The 22,500-nt window shown below is 44.1% G+C and overlaps 1 protein-coding gene across 1 annotated transcript in view; it reads right to left on the reverse strand.

Annotated features, from left to right (window-relative positions):
- The window catches only part of NFX1 (nuclear transcription factor, X-box binding 1), a 176,914-nt gene that overhangs the window by 41,885 nt on the left and 112,529 nt on the right, over positions 1-22,500 (reverse strand). Inside the window, exons 15-16 of the mRNA XM_082259382.1 lie at positions 20,092-20,171; positions 5,366-5,596 (exon numbers count right to left, since the gene is read on the reverse strand). Coding sequence (XP_082115508.1) covers positions 5,366-5,596; positions 20,092-20,171 — 311 coding nt within the window. The remainder of the gene's footprint in view (positions 1-5,365; positions 5,597-20,091; positions 20,172-22,500) is intronic.

Consider the following 22,500-nt stretch of genomic DNA (forward strand, 5'->3'; position numbering starts at 1 on the left):
CAATAATCGTACCTAAAGCCAAGCGTTGCTCAACTCCCTTCTGCAAAAAGACTAAGACCCTCGCCACCGAAAACGAGCAAGGATGCAACTTTTGTGACTCAATAGGCAATATACATCTTCCAAGTAAGATGATAAATCTTCCTGGAAGTAGCCTTCCTAGCTCTTCCTAGATTCCTAGTTATTCCTAGGAAGGAATAACTGAATCAGAGAGGCCTCTGTCTCACAACACCTGGCCTTCAACAGCCACGCAGATAAAGCCAGCGACCGTAAATCAGGATGGAAGATCGGCCCACGAGACAGCAGATCCTCTCCCAGAGGCAGCCGCCAGGGAGGCTCAACGACCATCTTCACCAGGTCTGCGTACCAAGACCGGCGAGGTCAGACTAGGGCCGCCAGAATCACCAGCACCTGTTCCACCGCCAAACTGCGGAGGAACCTTGACAAGAGCTGTATCGGAGGAAAGGCATAAATCAGCCGATATCGGTTCCAAGGCACCACCAACGCATCTGAGGCATCGGCCAGAGAGTCTCGAGCCCTGGCCACAAACCGCTCTATCATTTTGTTCAGACGCGAACGGATCCACCTCCGGAGTTCCCCATCGGGCACACAGGAGATGAAAAACATCCGGATGCAGGGACCATTCCCCCTGATCCAGGGATGGACGACTCAGGTAATCCGCCTGCCAATTCCCCACACCTGGAATGTGAACAGCGGAGAGAGCCGGAACATATGCCTCAGCGCAAATCAGGATCACGGCCACTTCCCTGGCCGTCCCGACACTTTGTGTCCCCCTGATGATTGATGTAAGCCACAGCCGTGGCAAAGTCGGATTCCGTACAGCCAAGGCATCCAATGGAGCAGGCAGAGTTTGATCGCCCTTAGCTTCAGGACATTTATCGGTAAGGAGGATTCCTCCGGTGACCACGTTCCCTAGACACAAGAGTGTCCAGCACTCCCCCCCCCACCCAGCCCAACAGGTCAGCATCCGTGGTGACCACCGTCCACAACAGCGGCAGAAAGGACCTGCCCTGGCTCAGAGCGGGCGACAGAAGCCACCAAGAGAGCTCCGACCTCATGTGACAGCTTAGACACATCATTCTGTCCAAGGACTGCGGGTCCTTGTCTCACTTGACAGGAATCCCTGTTTGTAGAGGCCTTGTGTGAAATTGAGCAGATGTGACCACCTCGAAAGTCAACACCATCAGCCCCAAGGACCTCATACACGTCCGCAGGGAGGAGAGATCGCTGCCCAACAGCAGCCGGATCTTGCCCTGCAAGGTCTGATTTTTTTCCTCTGGGAGAAAGACTCAGAGGAGTCTAAGATCATGCCCAGGTAGTTCAGGCGCACCGACGGAGTCAGCGCAGACTTCTGGAAATTGATGGTCCACCCGAACCCCTGAAGTGTCTGAACCGTGAACACCAGGTCGCCCGACAGGGCGTCATGAGAGCTAGCCCTCAATAGGAGATCGTCCAGATAGCCGAGGATCGCAATACCCTTTCTGCGTAGTAAAGCCAGCACCGGGGCCAAAACCTTGGTGAATACCCTGGGAGCAGGAGCTAGACCAAAGGGCAATGCCACAAATTGAAAGAGCTCCTCCACCACCGCAAAACGATACCGCTGATGACCCTCGTAAATTGATATGTGCAGATATGCATCATTCACAGCTATGGAGGCCAGAAAGTCCCCTTGATGTAAAAATGCTACCATCCAAACTTCTGCACCAACACAAAGCAGTGTAGTGATTTGAGGTCCAGAATTGGACGTACCTTGCCCTCCTTTCTGGGCACCGTGAACAGGTTTGAATAAAAACCTTGAAATCGTTCCTGAGGAATCGGCACAATCACTCCCCGTGCAAGGAGAGCCTGCACTGCCTCCCTGAGATCCTTCAATCGATCCGGAGACAGACAAAGGTTTGATGGAAAGAGCCTGTCTACTGGGCGAGACTGAAAATCGATCTTGTACCCTGAACAAATTAGTTTGTGAACCCATTTGTCCCGAATCCGAGACGTCCAGGGTTCTTGAAAGTAAAGCAGATGCCCCCCCCCCCCCCAACAATCGGGTGAGCACGCCCCTTCATGTTGAAAAGGATTTGTCCGCTGACCCAGACCAGGCAAGTCTTGGGCTTACCCGACCAATCCTTCCCAATTCCTCCAAAAGGCTCTGAATGGTTTACCGTTTGCTCGCGCCCTTGCGGCACGAAAAAAAAAAAAAAGCCTGCGAGCCGTGAAAGAGGGTCCCCTCTTACTGCGAGGTGCCTTGCCTTTGAGGATTGGGGTAGTAGAGAACTCTTACCCCTGTTAGGCAACCAAGGAGTCCCCAAACAGGCGTTCACCCAAAAATGGGAGATCAGGTAAGGCCTTCTTAGAAGCCTGGTCCGCCAACCAGCTCTGCAGCCACACCATGCGGCGTATGGCAATCCCCACCTCTGACACTCTAGCAACCAGCGAAGCCGCATCCAGGGTCGCAGCACACAGGTACACCAGGGCCTGGGCCATCTGGTACGCAAGCTCATCAGAGCCGGGGGACTTGGCTCAGCGGTCAAGTTACCCCCAAGCAATGCAACCCATTCTGTAACCGTCTGAGAAACCAGGACGGACGCGAATACAGGTTATAGTATCGAGCCTGCCAGCAAATGCAGGTGGCGGGAAAGGGATTCCACCCATCCGTAAACACTGGGGAGACTTCCACAGGTACCACGAAACGATCGTAGGGAAGGCGTGCTGACGTCACTACTGTGCGGCCGGAAGTCGGGCGGCGGCGGCTTTGATCCTGCTAAATGCTTTTTATTCTTCGACATTTGTGAGTGTTTTTACATTTATTTGCTCAATAAACTGTGCATACCATCTACACTATTGTGGCCCCACTCTTCTCTTGCATATGTTTGCTTGGCTTTGATGAGGACGAGGTAGCTGGTGCTGTTCTTATTCCTGATTGCATTCGGTGGGAGAGGTGACTTACGGTGGAGCTGGCTCTGAGGCTATTTGGTGTATACCCATGCTTAAAACCTGTATCCTTCTGGTAAGCGCATACCCCTTATGCATGCTTCACAGCGGTTGACCGAGTGCTCTCTGGTGGTGGACTTTCTTTAACCCGGAGTCTGTTGGAGGCTTCCTTGGACTTTTACACTTGACCTTGATACTCTCTTATGAACTTGGATTGTACTCAATTTCCCATTGTTCATACATTTGCTTTATCAATTGTTAGCGCAGCTTTTTATTATATATTTGCCTCTAGTGTTTCCCACTATAGCTGCAGCTTCCACTATTATTGCTCCAGCGCGGTTATTTACATCTGCATACCATGGACCAGGTGGGCTCCGCTTCCGAAGAGCTCGCCTCCCACCCTGAGTGGGGGTGCTGCCAGCCAAAAGAGGTACACTGCGACTCAGGGCATTCCAGGTCGATGCGTCCTGGCGAGGCATCTGCTCGCAGGCTCGTCCCCATGCACCGGGGCACCGTAGTGGCGAGGCTCGGGCAGACCACAACCTGCTCACGCTTGTTGGCCAGGCTGGGAGACCGTAAGGATCTAGGTTATCCAGTGCGAAACCTCAGCCCGGCTGTCGCTTGTAGTTCACCAGGAGGATCCCCCTGACACTAGCTAGCGATAGTGAGTAAAGATAAACAAACTTAAACATTCTTAAAATTAAAAACTGAGACCGGAGTCCCAGCGGGAAACCTAGGTCCTACTCCTTAACTAGGCAGCAAGAAACTGATTTGAGAGCACAGTGTGTCTGGGGTTATGTCATGAGGGACAGCCGCTATAGGCGTGTCGAGTGAAAAGTTTTCACTGCCTAGTCTACTCCTGTAGATGGCGCATAACCCAATAGTGAAGAAGCATTGAGAGCTGCGTCTGTCAAAGGAAGATAGAGAAATAATAAGTGTTGTGTTGCAGCGCATGAAATTGAAGCGCGTTACAGCTTCTACCTCATTTCCTCTCAGTGCTGCTTTCCTGAACTCCTGGGCTTCACATTAAATAAATTGAAGAGAGGGAGGAGCAGGGAAGTATCTAAAGCTACAGGGCTGAATGTTTTTAATGATGCATACAATGTAACGAGACACAACTCTAGTCCCTGCATGAAAGGTGGCTCTAATGGATAATGTAAAAGAAGCCACCCTAAGACAGGAGGCCTGGGACAGTGGCCATGGCACCAGCCTACATTGGAACATAGGCAAGGATTAAAAATAAATGAAGCTGCATACTCCGTAAAGCTGGCTATACACTAGCAGACTTTCATTGGACATTTTTCATTTCAATCAATTGAGTCAAATCAACATTTGCTTTCAACCGTAGTGAAGAGAACATTTAAAGTAGCAGGATGAAAAATTTCTCGAACGAACACATTTCTAGTGTATGTGGCTTTCATTCGGTAGTCCTTTCATTCCAAAATCAAACGTTAAAAGCGAATGAAATTAACACTTTGTTTGAAAATCTACTAGTGTATGGCCAGCTTATATGATTAAATCAGCTCCTGATTAAAAAAAAAAAAAAAAAACTGCAGGATTAATACAATTTTGAAGTGGTCCTAAAGGCAGAAGGTTTTTTACCTTAATGCATTAAGGTAAAATACCTTCTGCATGCAGCGCCCCCCCCCCCCCCTGTATACTTACCTGAGCCTAATCTCAATCCAGCACTGTGTAGGAGAGCAGAGACTCTCGCCCTCATCATTGGCTCAGACAGCAGGTCAAGAAACTGGCTCATGATGCGGTCACGCACAGCCAGTGAGGGGGGAGCAGGACCAAGCCATGCATGGTGTGTCTATGTACACATGGAGCCGGCTCCATGTGTACATAGAGGCGGCGTTCTTTGACAGACGCAGCTCTCAATGCTTCTTCACTATTGGCTTATGCGCCATCTACAGGAGTAGACTAGGCAGTGAAAACTTTTCACTCGACGCACACCTATAGGGGCTGTCCCTCATGACATAACCAAAGACACACTGTGCTCTCAAATCAGTTTCTTGCTGCCTAGTTAAGGAGTAGGACCTGGGTTTCCCACTGGGACTCCGGTCTCAGTTTTTATTTTTAAGAATGTTTATGTTTACTCACTATCGCTAGCTAGTGTCAGGGGGATCCTCCTGGTGAACTACAAGCGACAGCCGGGCTGAGGTTTTGCACAGGATAACCTAGTGGCCCCACGGCAAGGGGTTTGTTATGACGGCACTCATTGGAGGAGCCACCAGGAGTGTCGGTGCAGGACCACAGAAGAGAAGGAATGGGGCTGCTCTGTGCAAAACCATTGCACAGAGTAGGTAAGTATAACATGTATGTTATTTTTAAAAATAAAATCCTTTACAATCACTCAAATGCATTTATTGTAACCACAGAAACATTGAGCCTTTCACAAAATAGTAACTATATCAATTACCTGTGTATTGCAGTTGGAGGTTGGACAGGGCTGTGACGGGTGACAGTTAGCCAAACACGGATGCCCACAGTCTGGTCTTAGAAGAGTGCAGGGTTGCTTACAGTCTTCATCTATGAGGCACTCTCCTCTGTGGCAAATCCTTTTGCATTTGTGCATTGCACACTGTAAGAGCTGATTGCAACGTAGGCCACAGGAGATGTCAGTGAGATGACAGGGGATGTTGTTCCTAAGCTGGGTTAAGACAAAAAAAAAAAAAAAAAAAGTAAACACAAGCTTGACTAATTTACGTTATTATGGTTAAAAAGAACACTATCAAAAATCTGAAGAAAATGCAGATTTTAAAGCAGATTAAGAAAATGATATTGAAGAAAATAGTAATTAACTAAATTAATAAAAGGATGTGCAAATTTATCAAGGCAGATTACAGGGTATGTGATACGATTACATTTTATAAGGGGTTAGGACATCCATGCGGCAGAGCACATAGACTAGTTCCCTACTAGCAGTATAAGGGCTAAGACTGACAAATAAGGATATTTTAAAGGATAGAGACAGTATGGTCTAATGTGCAACCTAAGCAGTTCCATAATTCAACACAGTAACTGGGTATCAGATAAAGAGAATCTTGGATCTAAACTCCTAATACATCAGGACTTCAAACAAGCAAACACAATAAATTGGCATATAGAAGCTCTGTCTTTCCCAGCTTGTTAAGAATGTCACCCAAAGCGCTTTAAGCATTCTTACTTTATATAGAGGAAGAAGGCCCAGCCTGTATAGTACATATGCAGTAGTAATTGTTTCATGTTCCTATCGCTATGTACTTGCTGCACTATTCAGAGCTATTCAATGCAATTAAGGTATTTCCTAGCCAAAAAAAAAAAAAAAAAAGTTTCCATTGGTAAAAGTAGTTTTAAAGGGGATTACATACATCTAAAGTTACTAAAATGGGTGGAACTCCACTTTAACGTAAAATCCTTATCTCTGAGGTTCACTGACAGACACAGCTCCAAGTCTTCAGCCCATAGGACTTATGCTCTTGCTCTCTAGGAGTAGGACTAGGCGGAAACCTTTTTGGTTAAGCCCCTGGGGCAGTCCCAGAGGGTATACCATCACTTTCTGCTGTAGGACTTGAAGTTTGTAACAAGCAATGTCAGAAGAACAAATAACTCAACCCCAAAAGAGGGGCGGGTGCTGTGTCTGTCAGTGAACCTCAGAAAAAAGGATTTTATGGTAAGGGTCCTTTCACACGAGCGATCCGATCAGATCTGCCTGTCAGTTTTTTAGGCGGATCTGATCGGATGCTCTATGCATCCCAATGGGGCAGCGGATGTCAGCGGAGACATCCCTGCTGACACCCGCATCCGATCCTGTCCGTGAAATCCGGACGGATGGAAACCCTATTTTCCATCCGTCCAGGGGATCAGATCGGATGGGATCGGATAGGCGGTCCGCTCTCATCCAATTCCCCCATAGAGATGCATGGGGCGCTGACACCTCCCTCTCCGCACACAGAGGGGAGAGGGAGCTGTCACCTGCCTGCTCAGCGGGGATCTGTGTATCGATCTCCCGCTGAGCAGCACGGATCCACCTATGGAGGCGGCCCGTGTGAAAGAAGCCTAAGACAAAAATCCAGTTTTATCTTTTACTCACTGACAGACACAGCTTCAAGTCTTCAGACCATGTGGATGTCCCAAAGCAGTGCAACATGAGGGGTGGGAAAAAACACAGAAAACGCAGAATTCCCAACATAGCTAACCAGGTAACAACAGGAGCTCAACTACGACCTGGAGCTCACCACCAGAACCGCAGCCTATAAAACTTTGCGGCCAAACACCGCACCTGAAGATGCAAGTACATCCACTTCCAAGTAGCCGCCTTGCACACCTGTACCACTGACGCCTGATGACGGAAGGCCAATGAGGCACTAAGCGCCCTCGTAGAATGCGCTTTAACAGGGAAAGGAGGCATCTGACCCTTAATGGAGTAGGCCTGCAGCACCATCTGCCTGATCCACTTGAAAATGGTTGCAGCCTGCCCCTGAGAAGGTCCATCTGTAAGAACAAAATAAATCTGATTTCCTAATCGGTTCAGTCACCGCCAGGTAAACCCAAATCGCTCTTACCACAGCTAAGGAATGTAAGGCAATTTCCTTAGGATATTTAGGCTTAGGACATAAGGACAGTAGCACAATGTCCTCATTCAAATGAAACCCCGAGACAACTTTAGGAAGGAACTCCTGACAGGGTCGTAACACCACTTTGTCCCTATGAATCACCAAGTAAGGTGACTGACAGGAGAACACAGCCAACTCTGACAAGCGACGTGTGGAAGTATTCGCTACTAAGAAAGCCACCTTATGCGACCGAGTGAGCAGAGGAATATCTCAAATATTTTCAAAGGGAGGCCTTTGAAGCACCGACAGAACCAAATTGAGATTCCCACGGAGGTACCAGGGATCGCACCGGAGGAGCCAGATGGCGAACTCCCTGCACAAAGGTGTGAACCAAGAATTTCGCCGCCAACGGCCTTTGGAGAAAAAATAGCCAAGGTGGAAATCTGGCCCTTGATGGTGCTTAGAGCCAAACGTTGATCTACACCCACTGGGACCAGGGAGAACCCCCCCCCCCCCGCGAATCACACCAAGTAATATATGCCTTCCAAACTTGATAAACCTTCCTCACCGACTCTGAAAGCCCTCTGTCTTTCAGCACCTGGCTTTCAATAGCCACGCCGGTAAAGCCAGCGACTGTAAAGCAAGATGGAAGATTGGTCCCTGAGATAGAAGATCTTCCCTGAGAGGAAGTTTCCAAGGGAAGTCTGCTACCAGCCTCACCAAGCCTGCATACCAGGAGCAGCGAGGTCAGTCTGGTGCCACCAGAATGACTAGAATTCCTTCTACCACGATTCTGCATAGCAATCTCGAAATAAGTTGAATTGGAGGAAAGGCATAAATCAGACAATACTGACCCCAAGGGGTCACCAGAGCGTCTGCGGCATTGGCCAGAGGATCCCGAGACCTTGACAAGAACATCTCCCCCTTCCTGTTGAGATGGAAGGCCAGCAGGTCCACATTGGGGGTCCCCACCGAAGACACAGTTGATGAAATACCTCTGGGTGAAGAGACCCTTCTCCCGGATCCAGCAGCTACCGACTGAGATAGCCCACTTGCCAATTCTCCACCCCCGGAATGTGCACAGCAGAGAGGGCCAGAACATATTGTTCTGTCCACCTCAAAATGCCGGCCACTTTCCGGGCTGCCAGGGCACTCTTTGTGCAACCCTTGATGATTGACATACGCCACAGCCGTAGCATTGTCCGATTGTATCCGCACAGGGTGCCCCTGCAGACGATCAGTCCACTGAGAAAGTCTGATCACCCCAATTTCCAGGATGTTGATCAGCAACCGGGACTCCTCCCGATTCCAGACACCTTGGGCTGAACACACTCCCAAGACACCTCCCCATCCGGACAGACTGGCATCCATGGAGATTACAGTCCAATACAGGGGAAGAAAGGATTTTCCCAGACGCAGGTCCAGGGAGCGGGCCACCATAGGAGACACTCCCTCGAACTCCGAATCAACAGAATCAGATTGTCCAATTTGATCAGAATCTCCCTTTGCAAAGATGTGAAACTGCACAAACGGAACCGCTACGAAGGTGGAGACCATCAGACCTAGTACTTGCATGCAAGTTCTGCGAGATGATCGATGGTTGGACAACAGGAGCCGAACAGCCTCCTGTAGCTTCTTGTCTGAGGAAGAAACACCTGGGCTGACACTGAATCCAGCGTCACACCCAATTAGTCCAGCTTTGTGGATGGAGACTGTACTGTACGTACGTGAGTGTATATATATATATATATATATATATATATATATATATATATATATATATATATAATCTCCCTCAAATTTTCCACTCGCCTGCTCGCATCTTGCGAGTGGAAAATTATGTAGGGAGAGCTCCGGGAGCCGCTCAGGGGAAGTGAGGAGAGGAAAGCCGGTGGATAATGACAGAGCGCGGATCATATAACTGTAACAGCTTTAATTGTAATCGCCGATACACACAGTCCCGCCTCCTAGCCCGGCTTCTTTGATAGACAGAACACCTGGCCAACCAGGACGTGTGACGTCTATCAAAGAAGCCAGGCTAGGAGGCGGGACTGTGTGTGTTGGCGAGCGCCCGGCAATTACAATTAAAGCTGTTTTAGTGGGATGATCCACGCTCTGTCATTATCCGGCCAGCAGTGGCATACCAATGGGGGGTGTCAAGCCGGTACTCGCGCCGATCATCTCCTCATGTTAAGGCAGCTGCTCTCTCAGTCTGTGCTGCGCTGCTCGTGGGGGCTGGAAGAAGGTGAGTGCCCAAGGATTGAGCAGCCTCCCTGTGTGACTGGATAGGAGGAGCGGTGGGGCGGCTGCATATAGAGGAATTGATCTTTACATATTCCTCCTGCAGCCACTGGATGCCTGATTCTCCTCTCTGCAGGCATTCAGCGGTTGCAGGAGGAATATGGAAAGATCAATTCCTCTATATGCAGCCCCCCATCCCCCTCCTATACAACTTTTTTTCTTTTGCTGGCCCCCCAGTGCTGTACAGCCCCCCCTCTCCAGCCCCTCCCCACCCTCTTCAGCCCTCCCAGTGCTCTTCTGCCCCCCCAATGCTCTTCTGCCCCCCCAGTGCTCTTCAGCGCCCCCCCAGTGCTCTTCAGCGCCCCCCCAGTGCTCTTCAGCGCCCCCCTCCAGCCCCCCCAGTGCTCTTCAGACCCCCCCCCCCCCAGTGCTCCTCAGCCCCCCTGCCCTCCAGACCCTTGATAGGCACTGATGAGGCTGCACTGATGGGTACTGAAAACGTTATTATTTTTGTAACTTCTGCATTAATGCAAAAACATTTAACAGTGTAATTTTATGAGATAATTTATGAGGGCGTGTTTAGGGGCAGGGAAGGGTAGGAGTTGGGTGGGGCAACTGGCGGCAAGTAACCCTTAAGGCCTGGCTAGTAGCTCAGGACTTTAATTTTGAGCCCGGTATATATATATATATATATATATATATATATATATATATACACACACATATATATATACATACATATATATATATATATATATACACACAAACACACACACGAACCAAAGTTGAGGCACAACTCCTTCCCTCTGCAACTGATTGGAAACTATAAGGATTTTTTGGCAACATACTAAATAAGGGCTTCATTTAATCTTTTTTTTGGCCATGTGTATTCTGTTCTGGTGGAAGAAACCTTGTTCTCCTTAACATGCTGTCCTAAAAAAATGGCTGGAAAATCACTATAGTCCCTTTTAAAAGGTGAACTTCCAAAGCAAACTTTGTCACATTAATTTAGATGTGCAGTGGCATCTTAACATTTCATAGCAACACAGTCACCGAACCTCTAGGTAAAAATATAGACAAATTTGTTGGCACACTTACAGCTCATTGAAACCATGCTTAATTGTTCCTGAAAAGTGAGGACATTGAAAGCATTTTCTCATCTATACATGCCTTTGTATGCCAAAGAGTAAAACAAAGAAAGTGTGTAAATTTAGCAGTAATTTATAACTTTTCAAAGATATTCTAAAAAGGACTAAACCGATTTCTTGGTACCTCTAGAAAAAAAAAAAATTACAAATAATCATAGCTATATTTCAAACTGTTTTCTGTAAATTAGTATCATATATGCAGTCACTCTGGCATCGCATGCACCACACTCAAGATTGAACAGAGAAAGCAAAGGAGAAATTTATCTGAATTAGAAAATAAATTAAAGACCAATGAGTCAAAGGTAAAGTTTAGAAGAACATTTCCAAGCAGCTTGATGTTCTTGTGACTACAGGTGCAATTAATATTAAAGTGGTTCTAAAGGCTGAAGGTTTTTTACCTACATGCCCCCCGCCCTTTTCCCTACAGCCCCTCTAATACGTACCCAGCTTGTCATATACAGCATAGTGCATGAGAGCAGCTGCTCTCCCGGGACCCTGCCGCCTCATTAGCGAAGAGAAAGCAGTGAGAGCCATTGGTTCCCACTGCCGTCACTCACAGCCAGGGAGGAAGGAGTAAGGCAGGACTGAGCCCCGTTCTGTGTGTCTTATAGACACAGTGTGGCTCGGGAATGAGCACACACGAGTGCCCCCATAGCAAGCCATTAGGAGGAGGAGCCAGGAGTGCCGCTGGGGGAGCTAAGAAGAGGAGGACTGGGGTTGCTCTGTGCAAAAACTTTATACAGAGCAAGTAAGTATAACATGACTCTTATTCCACTCCCCCCCCCCTCCCCTTTGGGCCCACAAACTCCAAACCCCAACCCCCTCCTTTTAGGTTTTCATCCTCGGTTTGTACCATAAAATATACTTGTCCTACCTGATTTTCTGATAATGAGTAGTACAAGTTCCCCTTATCCCTATGCACGTATGCCAAACTCCTCCCCTCATGTCGTAGATGCTAGAAGATAGCTTAGGTTACACAGAAAAAGTAAAACAGCATGTTAGGTGATCATTAGGTCAGCAGGCCCCTTTAGGTAAAGGAGGAGGGGCAAGGGCTGGTATTTAACAGTCACCTATTGTTTCTCCCATGTTCTGAAGAAACCAAGCAATACCAAAGGCGAAACACGTTGACGTCATGGGAGACATACCCTGACATGGTGGACATGTTCCCTGCCTTGGTCCCACACAACTAATGCCAGTGCTTTACTAGCGAGCTATGCGGAGAGTCAGCTGAGTGAAGTAGCGGAGATCAGCTGGATATGTAAAGCTGCAATGGAGCGAGACTCTATGACAGCAGGTGAGGTGATGAATCAACTATAGCTAAGTGGCGGTAAGCGCTTTGGAACTATCATGTTGTACAGCGGAGTACTGTATGCTGGCAACTGATTAAAGTAATTCTTTACCGTGGAATACAGCATTATGCAGGCGAGGCATGCGTTTATCCAAGAGGACTTCGCAGACAGAAATTCCTGCAGCTCCAGGAGCTGGATCCCGTAAGGGAAGCCACGTGGGATCACTTTGACAGTTACTACTGGGACTGCTGCTGTGCATATAGAGCCTTTTCAGGTATCCTCATGGAGGAGATAACTAACCCTGCCTTGCCTCACTGAGGTTTTAGCCTACAGCTGCCTGCTTATCCTCTGCTAGTACTTGCCATCTGATTAATACAGCTTGCTTACCACTCTGTGCCGCTAATTACCTTTGCATTTCCGATCTGATTGCTTTATATGCCTGGACTTCATCATACAAGGAACATTATTGTTACCCATATCAGGCATTTTTTATCTGCTACTCTCTATGAAGGATTTACAGGCTCATCGCAGCTCTTTAAAAGCATTCTTTGAATATGGAGTGGAGTTGGAGTCATTATAACTTGAGGTTAAGTAACACTACAAGTGGAATCCTCTTTCCAGCCATTCCCTTCTCTTCATTGTGTCCGGACATAGCTGTTTTCAGTAAAGATAACATTGGCTTACAGCGGGATAGATATGGGTTGTGGTTAATTTACTATAGTGTTTGATATTTGAACAATTTTGACAGATAAACAATTATTTTATAATTGTTTTCATTCAATTGATTTTTGGAGTGACTGGGTACACGCTGCATAGGTTCCGTTTTTGATGGTTACTTTTTTTTTTTTTAAGGTGTCTATGCCTTGAAGTCTTTTTTGGTTGGTAATTCTGTTTAACCACTTGGGCCACACATATTGCTGGTGAACGGGCATGCAGTCTATTTGATTGTAAATCCTTGCATATAATTTTGGAAAGTATAACGGGGGTTATTTAAAAACCAAAAAAAATAAAAATAATAGATCTTCAATAGCACTAGGAAACTTAGACCCCGTTCACACTGGGGCGACCTGTCAGGCGACCTGGTCGCCTGACAGGTCGCCTGGCATAGAGAATCTGTGGACCCGTTCTAATAGGAGCGACACAAGTCACTCCGACTTAGAAAAAGGGTCCGGCGCTTCTTTGGGGCGACCTGCATTGACTTCAATGTTATGAAGTCCGTGCCGGCCGCTCCGAGGTCGCGGTGCGAGTTGCGCGCCGCGACCTGTGAGGTCGTCCCGGGAAGTCGGATCGCCCCAGTGTGAACGGGGCCTAAAGGTCCTTTGAAGTGTAGCCAATCTCCCAGGATGTGGCTGCAAGAGAAAAATCAACCCCAGATTCGACACAAAGTGCAAATAGTGGACAAAGAGTCAACAAAAATACAAACTTAACAACAAGGTCAGGGTGCATCAATGTTTGAACAAACCAGCCATCACTTTTTGAGTGACAGTAGGCTCAAAGAAAGAAGACCCAGCAGGACTCTACTGCTGAAAGAAAAGCCTAAAAAAGCCACCTGGAATTTGCTAAAAATTAAGTATTCAAGGAAAAGAGCACTGTCCCTACTGTCAAACATAGGGGAAGCCCAGTTAGGATTTGGAGCTGCTTTACTGCGTCTGACATAGTGTGCCTTAAAATTTCTGAAGGCCACAATGAAACCTTAGGACTACCAAAAATTTCTGCCATGAAACGTGCTGCTTAAGATCAGAAAGCTCTGTGTCAATAATAGTTTCTCCATCAAGATAAAATTATTAAAATGACCCAAGTGAATATATAAATATGGACGCCTGAATATATCTTAAGATAGCAATTGTACCAGCATCCCAAAAAGATATCATATGGGAAATTTTAGGAATACCACACAACCAACCTCCCAATTGGTCAATGGGGGGGAAAAAGGGAGGGGGGGGGAAAGAAGATGGAAGGGGAATGTGTCTAGGACTTTCAAGGTACCTTATTCAATAATAAACAATAATAAAATCTATAATTTTTATTGTGAAAAAACAGGATAATAAAATCACATGACAAAAAATATGGATACAATCCGTGTTACCATATACTCCAAATAATGTATTACATGTACAGTATAAGTTTTGCAATCCTGGAGTGGATTTTCAAACTTCAAACAATGCGCAACCTCGACATGTTTCGTGGTATACCCACTTCTTCAGGAGGATGTTACGCACATTAATACTTGCATCTAGTAATGACAATAGGATGATTAATAATGACATTTAACAATGAACAGTATAGCATAGATCATACAACTCAAAATAGGGGAGGAGCCATCTTACCCAAAATTGTGAGCGTGGGTAGATCACAGATTATAGGACCCAGCCATCATGTGCCTCTCACCGGCGGACATGGGGGACACTATATATAGATTGGTTATAAAAAGTATACGTATTTTATCGGCTAATATAATTTAGAAAATTAATCACCACCGTCACCAAAGGAGTCAAAGAGAAGACAAGAAAGATATATAAGGGATGGGGAGAGATAGAGAAGGGAAAGGGGAAAGAAGGGGAGTGGGAGAGGGGGGGGGGGGGAAGGGGGCCAGAAAGAAGAAAGAGGGAGGGGAGAGAAAAGAAAACAGGTAGAAGTGGGGAGAAAACACAAGGCAGGGAGAAAACACAAACAAAAACTAAATGTAGGATATAATGAAAGAAAGGCGAAAAGAAAAATGGAAGGATATAGTGGTGGCTTGGATGGATAAAACCATAAATGAAAATAGAGAAAGGGAAATCACCAAAGCATGACCTCCAAAACACCATGGTGCTTTCTCGCTGGGTGATTGGTGATTTCCCTTTCTCTATTTTCATTTATGGTTTTATCCATCCAAGCCACCACCATATCCTTCCATTTTTCTTTTCGTCTTTCTTTCATTATATCCTACATTTAGTTTTTGTTTGTGTTTTCTCCCTGCCTTGTGTTTTCTCCCCACTTCTACCTGTTTTCTTTTCTCTCCCCTCCCTCTTTCTTCTTTCTGGCCCCCTCCCCCCCCCCCCCTCTCCCACTCCCCTTCTTTCCCCTTTCCCTTCTCTATCTCTCCCCATCCCTTATATATCTTTCTTGTCTTCTCTTTGACTTCTTTGGTGACGGTGGTGATTAATTTTCTAAATTATATTAGCCGATAAAATACGTATACTTTTTATAACCAATCTATATATAGTGTCCCCCATGTCCGCCGGTGAGAGGCACATGATGGCTGGGTCCTATAATCTGTGATCTACCCACGCTCCCAATTTTGGGTAAGATGGCTCCTCCCCTATTTTGAGTTGTATGATCTATGCTATACTGTTCATTGTTAAATGTCATTATTAATCATCCTATTGTCATTACTAGATGCAAGTATTAATGTGCGTAACATCCTCCTGAAGAAGTGGGTATACCACGAAACATGTCGAGGTTGCGCATTGTTTGAAGTTTGAAAATCCACTCCAGGATTGCAAAACTTATACTGTACATGTAATACATTATTTGGAGTATATGGTAACACGGATTGTATCCATATTTTTTGTCATGTGATTTTATTATCCTGTTTTTTCACAATAAAAATTATAGATTTTATTATTGTTTATTATTGAATAAGGTACCTTGAAAGTCCTAGACACATTCCCCTTCCATCTTCTTTCCCCCCCTCCCTTTTTCCCCCCCATTGACCAATTGGGAGGTTGGTTGTGTGGTATTCCTAAAATTTCCCATATGATATAAAATGACCCAAGAATGGCTAAGAAAAAAAAAAACACAACTAGTGTAAAGTGCACTGATCTGAATCCTTTTTTAATGAAGGAGCTGAAACATGCTGTTTGGAGAAGGCAACAATCAAACCTGAGACAGCTAGAGCAATATGCTAAAGAATAGTGGGGCCAACTACCTTTTGGCAGGTGAACTACAACCCAAATTACAAAAAAAGTTGGGATGCTTTTACATAAACAAAAAAACAGAATGTATTGATTTGCAAATCTCAAACCCATATTTTATTCACAATAGAAAACATATCAAATGTTTAAACTGAGAAAATGTACCATTTAAGGAAAAAAAATAAGGTAATTTTGGAATTGATGGCAGGTCTCAAAAAAGTTGGGACAGGGAAAAAAAATCTATTTTTTAGAGTAAGTAAGTGGTTCTAACAAGGAAAAAATGGAAGAACAATTAAGTTATTTGGCAACCTACTGAGGACGGTACATGGCTCTATTATATCATAATCTGCCCCCAGACTCAGTACCATGTTAACTGAAAATGTATTTTATTGATGGTTAATAATCAGTAAATGTTCACATGTTCCAGCAATAGATGATTGAGAATATATCTATTATCTTTTGGGATTGTTTGGGACTCCCCTTACAATTCATGTATCATTTTATTCATTCCCTTTTCCTCTGTACATTGTATGTATTCATTTTATGCATTGACAATGTGGATAATTGCTTGGGCCTATTAGTCATTTTGTGCTGTATGTTGTACAATTTTATCATTTCATTACATTGTATTTCAGATTTTGTGCATTGCACGAGATGAGGTTCCTCCCTCTGTGGTGACTAGCAAGACAGATCCCCGTCGCACAAAGACCCCCTCTTCCCCACAGGGTATGTAGGCGGGCCTTTCAGGTAGGCATACAGGATCGCTCTGTTCTTTCACTTTCAGTCCCTATCTGGCTTGCGTTCCACGGTGGAGCACAAACGTCAGACCTTTTCCATGCTGGCGGCATGACGATGTGACGCCGCTCCGCGCATCGTCACACCGGGGGATCCATTGTAAACACACGCTCCAGTGCCTTGACAACAATCGGGCCTGCAGCAATATCAGCCAGCTGATTCCTATACGGCTTGATGCAATCATCTCCGCTTGGGTGGGTAGGTATTTATTCCACTGCCTCTTTGCTGGCTCAGTCTGTATCCAGCAGAAGGTGGTAACAATCAGGGCAGTATTAATCTCTGTTCCACACCAACAGGTACAACTTTTTTGAATCTACTCTTCGTATCATTTTACTTTAAAACTATAGTGAGTGACATCTAAATGGGAGATCACACGCCTAGGGTCATATATGTGGGTATTTATATATTCTGCTATACACTCAAAATATGAATCCATCTAGCAAAGTGTCCCCCCCCCTTGTCTGCTTTGCGCTGCATAGTTATTTGCATATTCAATATCCATTATTAATCCTTTTGGATTTGGAATTTTATTGCCAGACTACTATATATAATATCTACTAATTAAAGATTTTATATCTGGCTGTTTGGTTACTTGCGATTCTGATCTTGCGCTCCTTGGCACCCACGGTTTAGGATCACACAAGGGATTACTATTTTTGTACATACTGTTTTTGCTAATTATGTCATTAATAGGTTATATTTATAGCTTAGTAGATATCGTTATCTAATGTGTCACCTCTGAAAAGGATGTTACACAAAGTCTGAAACATGTCAGGTGTCTTCACACATACTTGATAACAATCTATGGTACAACCAGAAGGTCACATCTGTTCACTTGTCAATATGTACCTGCCTGTACTGGGTATTGGATTACTATCATTGTAGTGGTTTTTCTACTTTTTTACGATTGTTATACACAAATAACAAAATAATAATTTTACTCTAGTGGTTTGTCTTCAGTCCATGAGGGAATGCTTGCTGCATTGTCTGCTCATACATTGGATTTGTAAATTCTATATGGATATGACAAACCCATTTCTCAAATCAATACCAAGGTTCCTCAATCATTTTACATTAGATCATTGAGTCAATACACACAATTGGACCTGTGAGCATGATGATAACAGAGTGTGGCTTATTATTTGGCGCATCTTGAAACCAAAAATACTTCCCAGGAATGTTAAGCAGTTCGGATTCTATATCAGGCAAGAATGAGACAACATTCTTCTCCCAAAACTCTAGCAACTGGCCTTCTCTTTAGTTGCTAGACATTTACAGAGTGCTGTCAAAATAACAGAGGATGCTACACTGTGGTCAACATGGCCCTGTCCCAACTTTTTGAGACACGTTGTTGCCACGTTGATAGGTAGGTTTCCATTTTCTATTGTGAATAAAATGTGTTTGAGATTTGCAATTCATTGCATTTTGCCTTTAGTTAGATTTTACACAGTGTCCCAACTTTTTTTGGAATCGGGTTGTAATTGTTACCAAATGCCAGTTTAAAGCTATATCAAAGAAAATTGTGGGCTTTTTTTCTTTTCGTGGAAGTGTACCAACAAGTTTGTCCACAGATGTACTTGCTCCAATACAGATATTGCATGGGGTCTCAACAAATCAATCAGAAACAAAAAATACCTTTGAGTCTGGTATGGATTTTAAGGAGAACCCCCACTCTAAACATTTAAAAAAAATGGTGTGGGGTCCCCCCCAAAATACATACCAGACCCTTATCAGAGCATGCAGCCTGGCAGGCAAAGAAAAGGGGGTGGATTAGCGAGTGCCCCCTGCTGAACCAGGCTGCATGCCCCAACACCCTAAAGCATCTTGACCCCATGTTGATGGGGACAAGGGCCTCTTTCCCACAACCCTGGCCGGTGGTTGTGGGGGTTCACAGGCAGTGGGCTTATCGAAATCTAGAAGCCCCCTTTAACAAAGGGGACCCCTAGATCCCGACCCCCCAATATGAATAAGTATATTGAAGAAAAAATTCAAGCTCAGTGTTGAAAGGAGTCATGGACTCTGTCACATCCCTATATACTATGAATAAAAAAAGAAAGGGAGAACCCCAATTGGACTTAGAGGGCAGTAAGTAGTAAAGAAAAGTAAAAATATAAAATCAAAGTTTATTTGATACCAAACCGTAAAAGTGATAAAACATCACAATACATTTAAGAACAATGAATAAATCATCATATAGTGTCGTATATAGCTAATATCATCCACTTGAAAAACGGAAACCAAACTTGATCTCATAAGTAGAGAGACCCATGGAAATATGGGGTTCTCATTGAATTGCCCTGTGGAAATTTATAGCTATATATGATACCATATGATGATTTATTCATTGTTCTTAAATGCATTGGGATGTTTATCACTTTTACGGTTTGGAATCAAAAAAACTTTTATTTTATATTTCTACTTTTTCTTTACTACTTACTGCCCTCAAAGTCCCATTGGGGTTCTTCCTTTCTTTCATGTGAATAAGTATGGGGTACCCCTACGCAAAGAAAGTGTCCAAAATGAATAAGCACAAAAACAATTTTTGACCATTTGACCATTGAAAAAAAAAAAATGTCCCCCCTGTGATCCACCGTCGATCACAACATTCGCCGCCACAGCCAAACCGAAAAAAGAATGAAAAAAAAAAAAGCTCTGCTTGCGCCAAAGGCTCCCCTTGTCTGCCTGCTTCGCTGTCTGAAAGTTCCTAAATAGCTAAAGGGCAGGGCCACCCAGTGGCGTCACCGCCCATTGTGACGTCATCGACTGGGACACTATTTTGGTGAATGAGTAGGGGGCTGGTTTTTTTTTTTCGGATCAAATTTGTGTTCAAAACTGATCAGATGTGCGATTCAAATGCATTCCCATAGAAGGCAATGAGTCTAGAATTCGCATGTGAATCGCACCGCAGTGCTTAGAAAATTAAACAGGACTCTTTACATTCTCTGCAAATTTGAACTGCCTCTGCACCGCATGTGTGTGAACGGCTCCATAGAACGCAGGTTTGATTCACATGTAATTCGAATCGGATGTGGTTCAAAATGCATCCAAATTGCATATATGTGAACAGAACCTTAATGTTTGATGTGAAGGCCCAGTTTGTGGAGCAAATTCGGCAAACAATGGTACCAAAATTAGCCTTAAGGTGTCCCATGAACCTTGTGTTTTATTACATTTATTCAGTTTTTTTCTCCTTTACTATCTCCACCAGAATATTACTGAAATATCGAACAAGTTATCTTACCTCATGTTTTCCCATGCACCATTTCTGTGTAAGGTACGTACAGGGGGGACATTTCTCTTCATTGTGACAGGAGTGAAAAACTGAGGAGAAAAAAGAAAAAAGTTTGTAATGGTGGGGTCACATAGCACTTTTATCCAAACAAGGTTTCCTGCCACCGATTAAGCAGGATACATGTTTACATTAAACAAAATTCTGTACCCAACTCAAATCCAAGTTACTGCATCAAAACAATGGGTTTATTTATAATGGAAATTATCATTTGAAACCAATCTTTTTGATACTTCATGGGTTCAAGCAACTTTAAACAATGCTCATTAGCACTAAAAATGTATGCCTAATTATTGCAATCTAAAAAAAAAAAAAGATACAGATTTTGTGCCAAACAGGCATGGAGTAATGTCTTAACGTAATGGATCCACAATGAAATTGCATTATTTATCCCAGTATAGTTTAAATGTTTTTTCTATGTATATCAAAACTCTTAAGTAAATGTCTACTTAATTGTCTTAATTAAAGATGCATAATTTAGAACTACTAACAAAATTTCAGAAAATAATTCAAACCTGGAATTAGGTGTTCTACTGACAAGAGCTCTTCAACATTCAGTAAGTATAATTACACAGCTGGAAATGTTCCAGTTAGAGCTGAACAATTAATCATTAAAAAAATAAAAAAATTACAATCTCAATTCACCCCCCCCCCCCCCAATCTTAAAATGTCATTTCCTCTATTCCTACGTAGCAGAGCCTCCAGCAAATTCTTATCAACCTTGTTAAGGCTGCTAGATAACTATAAACACAATGGTTTACAATATATCATTTGGTTCTTTTAGATCAGGGATCCTCAAGCTATGGCCCTTCAGCTGTTGCGGAACTACACATCCCATGAGGCATGTAAAACTCTGACATTCAGACATTACTAGGCATGATGGGAATTGTAGTTCCTGACATGACTAGGCATGATGGGAATTGTAGTTCCTGAACAAATGGAGGGCCGTAGTTTGAAGACCCCTGTTTTAGATCAAAGAAATGAACATCCGTCTGTAAAGGAGGGCAGTTTAACCTCTTAAAGACTAAGTGCCGGTTCACATTGTTGCGATGTGGGAACCCTGCAAATCCACTGCGGATTACCGCAGCACACTCAACTCGCAGGCAGTTCACACTGTGAACTGCTGAGTGTCAATACAAAGGAAATTAAAAAATTGATATGTCAGCGCCACTCAAAAGTAAGAGTCAGAAGCATGCAAACAGTGTGTGTGATATATATATATATATATATATATATCTCAACACTAGCAATGAATATTCAATATAAGGTTGCAGCGCTGTGTAAACAATTTTAAATATTGTCAAAATAGTGCAGTGCGCAAACAATACGATAGAATATCATAAAAACTTGACTAAACAAATAAAGTCTGAAGCTTTATAAGTCCAAAATTATGCTGAACTAAAACTGTAAAAATTCTTGGTGCTCAATATTTCTACGATGTGTCACCACGGTGATATCCTCCACCCAATAGTAGAAGTTGAGAACTCACCAGAAACCTATGCTATCTAGATTATAGAACAGCATACACGCCATGGTATTGATAAACTCTCTTAGGAAGTGATTTCAAATACAGCGATTTCTGAACTACTGCGCTATCAAACAGATGTCCTCATCCAGAAATCCCAAAGTGTAGTATTTATTTAAAATTAATATACAAAAAAATAAATAAAACAGACACCGACTCACTCTGGTGTTGAGTGGTCAAAGAAATATGTGCAAAATATGTTAAAATTCCATATAGGACCGTAAAGTACAATAATAGTGTCAGTTGTGAGTACTGCACTTACTGTGAAAGCCGAGGATACTGCACCTACTGTGAAAGCAGGGATATGTTCGAGGTCCAGCCGCCATTCTACCATTTGTTTGGCGGCTTTCACAGTAAGTGCAGTACTCACAACTGACACTATTATTGCATTTTACAGCCCTATATTGAATTTTAACATATTTTGCACATGTTTATGTGACCACTCAACACCAGAGTGAGCCAATGTCTGTTTTATATATATTAATTTTAAATACTACACTATGAGATTTTATTACTCATGTTTGGCGACTCATCCTTCATGACTGGTTTGAATACCCTGGGTGAGGACATCTGTTTGATAGCGCAGGAATCATTGTAATTGAAATCACTACCTAAGAAGGAGTTTATCAATTAGGGATGCACCGATCCGATATTCGGATCGGATATCGGCCCGATACGGGCAAAATAGCTGGATCGGGGGATGGGTAAATTTAAGAGATCCACGGGCCGATCCGGTTTTGCTCTGAGAGAGCAAAGAACAGCTGTCAAAGAAAAAAGAAAAAAAAAAAAAAAAAAAAAAGAGCCTCCTGCAAATGCCTTTCAACTCTCCCAGTTAA

The sequence above is a fragment of the Pelophylax lessonae genome (genome assembly GCF_965119305.1).
Source record: "Pelophylax lessonae genome assembly, chromosome: 5".
NCBI lineage: Eukaryota > Metazoa > Chordata > Amphibia > Anura > Ranidae > Pelophylax > Pelophylax lessonae.